General features: G+C 33.2%; 2 protein-coding genes across 2 annotated transcripts in view; both read left to right on the top strand.

Moving 5' to 3' along the window:
* Positions 1-11,055, top strand: part of LOC133188593 (RRP12-like protein) — a 387,635-nt gene that overhangs the window by 86,398 nt on the left and 290,182 nt on the right. The gene's annotated exons all lie outside the window — the stretch shown is intronic.
* LOC133189056 (beta,beta-carotene 15,15'-dioxygenase-like) lies at positions 2,673-4,314 on the top strand. Its single transcript, XM_061324496.1, has 2 exons — positions 2,673-2,828; positions 2,910-4,314. Exons 1-2 carry the CDS (start codon positions 2,673-2,675, stop codon positions 4,281-4,283), a joined length of 1,530 nt encoding a protein of 509 aa, XP_061180480.1. The 3' UTR covers positions 4,284-4,314.

Here is an 11,055-nt window from a genome sequence, read left to right as displayed (position 1 = left end):
AATGCATAAAAAATTCTTCCGAACAATAAGAGCGCTTTTGTGTTGGAGGCAGAGTTGTCAGTTCGGTGCCTTTATTCAACACATGTGTCAAAATAATTTTGTAAATAGATTGATACAGCTTCGTCATCATCATTGCACATTGGTAATTAATAATATTCTTAAAAATAAATTCCGATACAAATGTAGGGTTTGTTTGTGATGCAGTGTAAAAATCTTTTACATGAAAAGAAAAAAGAATATTCCGTGGTCTTCAATTAGATAGATAGATTGATTGAATGTATGTTGCTTTATGTCCCGTTTGAGAATTTTTCACTCATGTAGAGACGTCACCATATACCGGTGAAGTGCTTCAAATTTAGAACTTTACTCGGCACTCAGGGTCATTGAGCAGTGAGGGTTCTTTATCGTGCCAACACTTACCGTGACAAAGGTTCTCGGTTTTTAAGGTCAGATCCGAAGGACCCGCAATTTTCACTTTAAAGTGCCGAGCGCTTGGCTACCTATTTTTTCTCGACTTAGGTCAGTCGCGGCCGTGATTCGAACACACGACTTTTCGATCACTGAGCGAGCGCTCTACTGACTGAGCTACCGTGACGGCTCTTCAATTAGACAGTTAGATATATCAACGACGTTCAATCATTTTCATTCATACGTTGATTCGAAATGCCTCATTAAACTCGAAATAAAAGACAAGTCTGACATATTTGTTTCACATTTGCATGTCGAAAAAGACATCGATGGCAAACTAACAACTAAACGTTTAATAAGTTTAATATGTTTTACGGTGTGGCCGTTAGGACGAGCTCGCAGATTTACACAGCTTACACTTGTAACTTTGATCCGCATCCGCATTTATCCTATCGAGGAGCACACGGCGGGTGTGACCTGTCGAAAGGACTTACCTTCTCCCCCATGGGACTCTATTATGTCCGCACTTCAGATATAAAAAGTTTAATGTTTATTTCAATTAGCTGCGTAGCCTAATGGTAGGGCGTTCGCTTCGTGATCGGGAGGCCCAGATATGGAGACGTGTCTGTATGAGTGAAAAATTCTCGAATGGGACGTAAAACAATATATAATCAATCAATCAATTATCTGCAATGTAGATTTAATTCCGTCAAAATTCAGTAATATTTGAACACAATCAAATTCAATATAGCCTTTGCTTTTTGACTTATTTTGGGTGATTTGGACCGTCCAAAGTGTGGAATAACGGATGCACAGTAGATCAGATTTAGATTTATACAGGAAACGATGTTTTAACGTGCAACAAATAAATTAATCAAATCATTTATATATTTATTTAAATAATGAGAATATAACGTTCAAAAATAGAGTAATACATTTTGTACACAAACTATAGTTTTGTTTTCTTTTTTTTTTAAACTTACAATCGGTATTACCTTTTTGTGGAAGCAACAGTTTTTATTTCTAGAAAGCATTTTCCAATTTTTCATACAAAAACGGTTCATAAATTTACCCTACTTTGATGTGAGTTTTCTTTGTTAATTATGCAAAAGTTGACTACAATATCCAAGTGAGCATATATGCTTCCCAACAATTTGTTGCAAAATAGTGTTAAACCTTATAATAGAAATCAATATTTGTAACAGAAAACTTGAAGCGATCTGGCTTATCGCCAACTTCGACTAGAGTAACGCAATGAACGTGAAAACAACTTCTTCAAAAAATATTTCGTCTTTTCATTTGCATAAAATAAAGAGATTAATAGATATTGAAAAAAAAACTTACTTATTAAGATAATCTTAGATTAAAGCATACAGACGCCACCCACCGAATATGGTTACAGATGTAAAAACAGATCACTTAGGATAAACTCGATATAATAAACGCAGACAGAATGAACGATCTGTACCATAGGGCACTGTAGAACTGTCAAAAATAACGTTGGAGGTGTATAGTATTTCATTATTTATTAGATGCGCCCGCGTGGCGCAGTGGTTAGAGCGTTCGCTCTAGAGTCGCGGAGTAAGGAGTTGATCATTACGTCGCGGGTTCGAATTCCACTGTGGGACGTGGATACCGGTCCTTCGGATGAGATCGTATAAACCGAGGTCCCGTGTCGCAGTAGGTGCTGGCACGAAAAAGATCCCTCACTGCTCAATGGCCCTAAGTACCAAGTATAGGTCAAAATTTGTAGCTCTCCACCGGCAAGTGGTGGCGTCTCCATATGAGTGAAAAATTCTCGAGAGGGACGTTAAACAATATACAAACAATATACAAACATTATTTATTAGTACAGTATTACATTTCATGATCAGAAACATTTCAAGTTTATAAATTATTTAAAATTAAATTGAGCTTTTGCAGATAAATCACGTCTCGGAATTTGTAATTATTACATAAAATGATAAAAAATTGGTTCCCTTAAGCTTCTTCAGTTGATTCTATTGTTTTAATGTGTACTCTTAAGAGAAGATCTCTTGAGGAAAAAAAAGTTCCTTAAGCATGTTTTAGGAACTATCCTAAATTGTGGTCTTATATTTTTAAAGTTGTAATATATGTCACATGAACACCTGTATAAATATGAAAGGTGAAGGTAATATCAGTATGATAGTGTAGGATAGGGTACATAAGTCAGCCAGCACATTAGACTGTTCAGATTTGATTTGATTCGGATTTACACAAGTCCTTCGCACTTAAGCTTCGTTATGATTCGTCACCTCTTATTTACGGTGTCTTTTGTTGGAATTCTTGCCGATCTTCCTGGATGGAATTTGTTGTTTGGAACCGATGTTTTAAATGAAACTTATAAAGAACCACTAACATTCGATAACCCTGTTCCTAAATGGATCAAAGGGTCTTTGGTAAGTAAATATGAATACTTCTTCATCAACTGAAAATAAATGGTTATCACTTATATTCTTTCATTTTTTTTGTTTTCCTAGATAAGAAATGGACCTGCGCGATATGGAATGGGGAAACACTCATTTCGTAACGTTTTTGATGGGTATGCAAAGTTGTATTCATGGCAATTCCCAGGAAATGGGTCCGCCTATTTCTCTTCCAAGTTTGTTCAAAGCAAGTCTTATAAAGAATCACTTAGCATAAATGACGTCGCACCTTACCAGACATTCGATAATCTTGTCCCGCCCAGAACCTTTATGGAACAGGAGATGTCAGTGGTTAATGGCATGGACAATATGAACGTTAATATATACAACTTTTCAGGAGACTGTGTTATTCTAACTGACATGTGGAAGTTATACGTAGTCAACTGCTATACGCTAGAAACGATACGAGAATGCAATCCAAAGATACCAGGAGCAAAGGCTAGTTTCCCGTATATGGGTATTTTGTCTGTGGCGCATCCGCTCCAAGAATACGGCACAAACCACCACTTAACCTTCCTCCAGAGTCAAGGCATGGTACCAGAAGTAGCTAGTAAATTTACCCTTGTCCGAACGAAGTCTGCAGATATTCGGGAAAAAATAGCAGAGTGGGAAGTTAAAAAAATGCCATATTTGCACTCTTTTTCAACCACCGAAAGATACGCTATTATCTTAGCTTGTCCTTTATACATAAATATTGAGAAATTACTGACAGGTCATCTCCCGGTAGATAGCATGTTTTTCGACAAAGATGAGCCTACACTTACATATATAGTTAACATTAAAACAGGAAAGGTAACAACGTTAACGACAGAAAATGTCTTCACCTTGCATCATGTAAATGCATATGAACTGGACGAAGACACCATTTTTATGGATATTGTATCTTATCCAGATGCTGCTGTTGTGTCCGTCTTGGAAATGGATATTATTATGAACGAGACACGACGCAATGCCTATCCATTTAAACCCTCTTTGAAAAGATTTAAAATAGACTTGAAAGCAGAAAAAATGACGCCAATTTCTTTTGATGTTAACCCTAAAGTCCCCCACGTCAACATGTTGGAGGCACCCACCATTAACGAACTTTACAGATCAAAACACTACTGCTATGTCTACGGTGCTGTTTATAAAAGCGACTTTAAAATATATGGCAATTTTTCGTTTGTCAAAAAGGATCTTTGCAACACTACAGGCGACTTGTCATGGTCTCTTCCAGGACATTATCCAATGGAAGGATGGTTTGTTCCGGATCCAAACGGATCAGCAGAGGATGATGGAGTCCTCATGCTTCCAGTGCTAGACGGAAATCTGGGCAAAAGTTATCTTTTAATTCTTGATCCTAAAACATTGAAACCTATCACCAAATCTTACATGCCTTTCAATATCCCTTTCCACTTTCATGGACGATTTATCAAGAATTTGTTTTAAGATGCTTTTGATTTTTGTGTTTTTCTTGCTTTTGATGTCTTTTTTCTGAAGGATTTTGAAAGAGTAGAATGTTTTATTGTCTTTGACTGGAATTTGTATGGATACGTTAAACACAAAAACACATTTAATGGTGAGATTAATTGAAAGTTCTTCAAAAGTAATATATAAGAATGAATATATGTCATTTAACAATATTTATTGTGTCATAGTTTCTTAAATTAGCACTGCATTATGTATATGATTTGGTGAAATTTGAAAATGAAAAATGTTTGCTAATAGAAATCTGTAAATTTCCTCATTCTGTTTGCCAATGTCTTCCGCCTCTGTAAATATCAATTTAAAGTAAATTGTTTGTTTCCGTCAATGAAAGTTCGTGATGATCGTATATTTCATACTTTCTTATTTTTGCTAATAACACCTTAATTTTTCTTGATCTTTGTGTTTCATACAAAAATTCTAATATATTTAAGATATGGCGTGTGGCTTAGCAGACAAATAACTATCATTTACCTCAGCATAGTCTTCCATTATCTTTTTTTTCTCTGTAAATTTCCTATACATCCTAATAAATCATATTTAAAACAGAACAGATTTTTTCAAATTATTTTCATTTTTACATTTCACGGCAAATTTTCATGACTTGGATCCGCAACTTTGAAGAAACAGAACTGAGAGAAAGTTGTTTGTCAAACATTTTGTCAAAAGAAAACGTGTAGAAGCGGAATTGTAAAGAGCAAGATAGTTGACTAAAGTAAATAGTGATAGACATACAGAACAGGGGCTCGTTTCTCAAAAAGTCGTAGATTTGGGCCTAAGTTACGCCAAAATTTAGACGGGCGTACGACTAGGCCTAAGACTAAGACCTCTCCGCTGAGTACTAAGCATGCGCAGATCGTATTTTATTTGGTTTAGAGACTACAACTACATGTGGCGGATCAGTTAAACTTAAACCTAAATACAGAAGGAAGGCACGGAAAGCATTAGTGCACGTGCGTGTTTTCTCTCTTCACCATCTTTCAAACAGATATATTGCGCAAACCTATCTGTATTTTCAAGGCCAAGGCATTAAAATTAAATAACTATTTTTGTATGCTCATATAAATTTTAAAAAAATCTATATAGGCACAAATTACAGTAGAAAAAAATAAACGTGCATGTACTCGATTGTGATATTTCGACATAAATCGTACATTAAATTTTAAACGATGTGCATAACATTACGTACTTGCGAAAAACAGGAATACATTAAACATGAAGAATTTTATTGAAGTAATTTTCCCTTGAAAATAAGCCATATTGTCTTCAATTATGTTTTACATTAAAATAAATACACATAAGCTAGTGGCAAAGGCCTGGAATAGGTTCGTAGCAACGGTTTCAAAAGTGGGGGGCCGGGGCCCCCTGATCCCACCGCGCTCTACGGACCTGTGGAAAATTTAAAAAATTATGAAGTCATATATTATTAAAATATGGATAAGAGATTTTTGAAAATTCATCAGTTGTATTGAATTGATAATTTCATAACAGAATAATCAATTCTAACTGAATTAGATTTCTTGGCATTGAAGCTGACACATGTATTATAATACATGTATTACACTTTGGACATACAGTATAACATTGATATCGATATGATAATTTACACAGTCTATGTAAAAATACGCATATACAACATTTTCATTTGCACACGCATTCTCAATAAAGGTTTGCAAAAGCTTAATTAGTTTTTAATCAATTTCTTGTAATCCATACTAAAGGCAAGCGATCTAGTATTTTTATAAATTTCTGAAATATTTTCGTTTAATATATTTCCAGTCGGGATCAGATTTATTTAGATAGGGAAAGGTATAAATTTCAACATCACTATATTTTTCTTTTTAATCTAGTAATTCCGTTTCAATTTCTATAAAGAATATGATCATATAATATTTCTTTTATAGATGCTGAATGTTTCTTGTGGATTTTATCTAGATTTAAAGATGTTCACAAAGTCATGATTTTCATATTCATTAATATTTTATGACAGCAAATTTGAAACTGTTTCTCATTTACAATTAAAAAAAAAACAAACATTTTTAACACGTTATTACCCACTTTCTTTTCAAATGCATGTAATATTAAGTGTTTATCTGTTCATAAATCGATCAAAAGACACTCTCAAACAAAATTCGTCTGAGAAAAAATACAACAGATTGTAAATTTATTAAAAACAAGTATCTATTTAAAAAAAAATGATAAACCTATCTGCACATCTTATACGCCATAAAAGTTACTCTTTGAAATAGGAAAAAATCAGTTTTACTGTCAAGATAATTAATTACTTGAACATTTTACAAATTCACATTTTTCTGTTCTATAAATTTTATATTTAATTAAAGGGGAAATTAAGGTAAAAGGTGCATTAACTTAATTCATGGCATAATAACCGAATATTTCTTATTATCTAAAATATATTAAATATATTTTGTTTGAAGAGTTTTGTTTAAAAAAAAAATATATATTTCAAAAATAAAAAAAATATAAGGTACCCAGTATGTGGGGGGAATGGGGAAGGGTGGTAGGTTATTGAGTAACAAAAATATTCAGCAAACTTTGACAGTACGTGAAAACAAATACTGAAAGTATAGTCAGCATAAATTACAACTTAATTTTTAACAGAAAACATCATTACTGGAAAGTTTTTTTTAAACTCGAGCACTTATTAATATCTTAAGCTTACTCAGTTTCACAATTCAAGATTCTTTTTTACGGAAAAAAGTCGAAAAGTAGGTCACGGTGACCTACTTTTGAAAATTTATGGCTTTAATCAAATATTTCGGGTACTAATTGGCTTAGAATCATTAAACTTTGTCAGTTGATGTGTGCATCCTTGCTGGATTGTTACTACCTTTCGCATATCATACATGTACATGGATAGGTATTAAATCGTATATGTACAAAATAATTATTCTTTTATCCCTTTTTGATCAAAACACTTAACACTTTCAAGTTATGTACAGACTAAGAACTTACGCCTACTCATGAGCAGGCCTAGATTTAAGCTTAACTTAAGTCTCGACTAAGTCTCCCCCTTAATGTGAAACGCTACTCAGTCCGATTTTGGGGTTTAGTCACTGACTTAGTCCGGACTAAGCTTACGCCTGGTCGTAGGACTGTTTGAATTGACCAATTGAAAATCAAATTAACTACATTCTTTTACATTGATTGCCTGTGCTCATTTTTTTTTTTAAATAATCTAAAGAACATAAGATTATAGGGAACGTTAACTTTTGTACTTTTTACAGCTTATTTAGACGTCAGTTTTAGTGTCCGAAGAGTACCGGTGGGTACCATACATTTAAACGTGTATTTTCTAACACTTTAAGCAAGCAGTACATGCATAGAGAAGTTGGGTAGGCCTAAGATCTAAGAATCATGTTTAAGACTTCACACACCCACCCACACACACACCCTAACACCCACCACACACAAAAGCATAGAGTGCATTAATTTGATAATTTATTTTTAACTGAATCCCGATAATTTTCTTTAGTTTGAAGTTTGACGTCATTTTTGTAAGCGTCAACGTTGACGAAATGATACGTCTTTTTACTTGTGATGAATTGTGGTATAGGAATTAGATTATTTATTAAAAAAAATATAATGTAGCCTATCAAAGTGTTTGCCACAAACAAACTTAAATTGTTTTGTTTTAAGGTCTAAACATACAAAGTATTTGCTGTTCATTTAAAACCAATTACCTTGCAAAAAAGTGGTCACAAAAACAATACAAGCATTACTTTTTTGCAGTCTATTTTTAATAACAACGTATGACTAGAAAAACAAGAACAACAACAAAAAAAAAAATATTTTTTTTAAATCTACTTTCCATAAGTATGCTTTCAGGCAATATACAATACATCTGGTAAATATCACATATGACAATTGACTTGTGGATGCTATTATTGGTCATGATGCTTGATAAGTCACCTTGCTCATAAACATTTCTCTTACAAAAACCGTTTAAAGTGAAATCAAATTAAATAATGGTCTGATATCTGACCAGATTTATTTTTTTAATTTTTTAACTTCCTCAGCATAAAAAAATCCCCTGAATATATTTTAAATGAAAATATACTCCTTTTGAGCACCACGAACAAATCACAAATGATAAGATTCTAAAAGATATTTCCTATATATTGCCATAATTTTGTATAATATATATATATATTTTTTTTGGTTACCTAAAGAGCAGTTTACTAAAATTTTCACATTGAATAAGACGTGCAAAATCTACAACTATAGTGTTCTAAGAAACGCATGTGTCGCCTGCTATAGCAGTATAATATTTAAGTATAATATTTAAATATTTTACTAGCATTATCGAAGAAAAGACGACAACACAAAAACTTCTATATACTTATTGACTTTATTATTTAAAATTTCTTCATGCCAAAATCGACTATCCCGTAGGCTGAGTGTAATCAGAAAGAGGGAATCTTAGGTTGAGAATGCATTATAATGTACTACCTTTCCCGCTCACAAGAGGCGTGATGTAAAGCTATTTGTACGAGTTATCGCCCTTCCCCTGTGGAACAATCTTGGCAAACATTGTTGTCTTTCTTCCATAAACTCATCTATTTTTTTAAATTAATATGTTATCATTATAGTTCAGGGACGTTGTATCGTTTTTGAAAGAGGACAGCCAGAAGAAAAATTGACAACTTACCTGAAAAAACTTTGACCAAAACAAAAAAATGTCCAAACTCGAAAATTTATTTCGAGGTGGAGGGGCGCGGGGGTAGATCCACTCTCTTTCACAACCAAACTTTATTGATACATTACCAAATAACCACTATTTAACTTTTCCAAATAAAAGGGGGGGGGGGGTAACCAGCCTTTCAATGAACACTTTCAATAGTAAAAGGTTATATTTGGGGAAAAATGGGGAAGGCCTCCTGATACTAAGTGCCTGTAGTTAAAGCAGAAAAAAAATCCACGGATATTATGACAGCGATAAATAATTTTTATCATCAAAATCACAATCAATATAAATTCAAGTTAACATGAATAATCAAATTGAATTTATTTAAAAAAAAAATCATCCACCCTAGTTTTTTCAACAATCTCCAAGATTCAGGAGCCAAAGTTAGTATACCGATCCTGAACTAAGGCCATTCTAAGCTTTTTTTCTGTTTAGCGTCTGCGTGCGCCTTGGTTTTTGATACCCAATATCAGAATAAACAAACAATTTCAGTCGTCCTGACATTGATTATTTTGGTCGAATTAAATCTTTGAATTCTGTCAATTTCTCTAAATATCTGTCTACAATATGTCATATTAGGTGTATTTTAAGCATTTAATACATTGATTTTGCTAAAGAATAGATCTTTCTACTAAGAGAAATTAATTATTGAAATCAAATCCTTTGGATGACGTCATTTTTACGACTCTAAAGTCTGTGTTTTATTTTTTTAGCTTGTGTGTTTTTTACGAATAGGTAGGTAGATTTTTGAAAGATGGGTGACGCTAAACAGAGAAAAAAACTTGGTGTGGCCTAACGGAACAATCTGAACATCAAACAAGTTTTTCCGTCAAGTCGAAAACATCGGCCTTTTCCGTCAAGTCTAGAAAATTTTATTATATAGAAACAATTTTTTTTACATAGTTTTCAACAATTCTTGCGATTCAGGATCAAAAATTGATATACCACTCCCGTTTTATTTTTTGAAAGGCAACTAATGGAACAATAGAAAAATCACTTGGCGTGTACTGTCAAGTCGAGAACATCACTTGGCCTTTTCCGTGAAGTCGAGAAAAACCGATGTTCTATCTTGGTTGACGGAATGGGCCGAGTGATGTCCAATTGCTGACAAAATGCACTTAAATTTCAATTTTTTAATTTTTTTTTAAAATTATGAACACATTTGAAAGAAAATGTCATTTGGGAAAAAAAAATTGTTTATAAATGTTAGTTAATAAATCCATACTTCTCATCATAAAACATTACAAAGGTTCAGAGTATTCTTAAAAAAAAAAGGCCAAAGGCCAAAGGTCAAGGTCAGTAGGACTGTAACGCTGATATTTTTCAACATGTCCTATGACAAGAGTGCACTTGCCAAACAGCACAAAATTACCTCTAAAAATGCAAAGAATGTGATTATCGGCACTAAGGTGAATTTTGAAAAATAAGTCAAAGGTCAAGCTCGAGGGTCACGAGGTCAGTAACCTTGGTATTTTACAAAAGCCATTCTTCCAAGCGAGCCAAATATCAAATCCCTATCTTTAACGGTTCCCAAGATATATGGTGTGACAGACGGACGGACAGCCAGACAGACGCCGGGCAAAGTGATCCCTAAGTGTTGCTCTGCTCTGCAGGAGACACAAAAATGATTGAAACATAGTTTTGCATTTGGTAAGTTAATTTTTCAGATCATAAACCATGTTTTGCAGTTATAAATTCTAGTTTTCACTGTTAAGGTAAAGATTGAGTAAGTGAAAGGTGTTACATTTTCCTGAAATTTGAGAAATGAATTTCTCTAATGATGCTTAATAACTATTGCTTAGTTAATAAGGTGTAAGGAGGCCAAAATATGAAATAAACACAATTAAAAATTAAAGTACATAAAGTACTGAAAAGCGGTAGCATGCTTTAATCTAGGATTTGCAAAAAAAAAAAAAAAAAAAAAAAAAAAAAAAAAAAATAATCTTTGCATGAAATGATGATATTAGTTTTATGGTTTATGATTGTTTGTAATAAAAATCAAATAGTACAGAATGTACTTCTTGGAGC

This window comes from Saccostrea echinata, unplaced genomic scaffold, assembly GCF_033153115.1.
Source record: "Saccostrea echinata isolate AGI-Se365-2 ecotype Australia unplaced genomic scaffold, CSIRO_AGI_Sech_v1 ptg000016l, whole genome shotgun sequence".
NCBI lineage: Eukaryota > Metazoa > Mollusca > Bivalvia > Ostreida > Ostreidae > Saccostrea > Saccostrea echinata.
The sequence above is the reverse complement of the archived record's forward strand: the minus strand, read 5'-3'. Positions and strand labels throughout refer to the sequence as shown.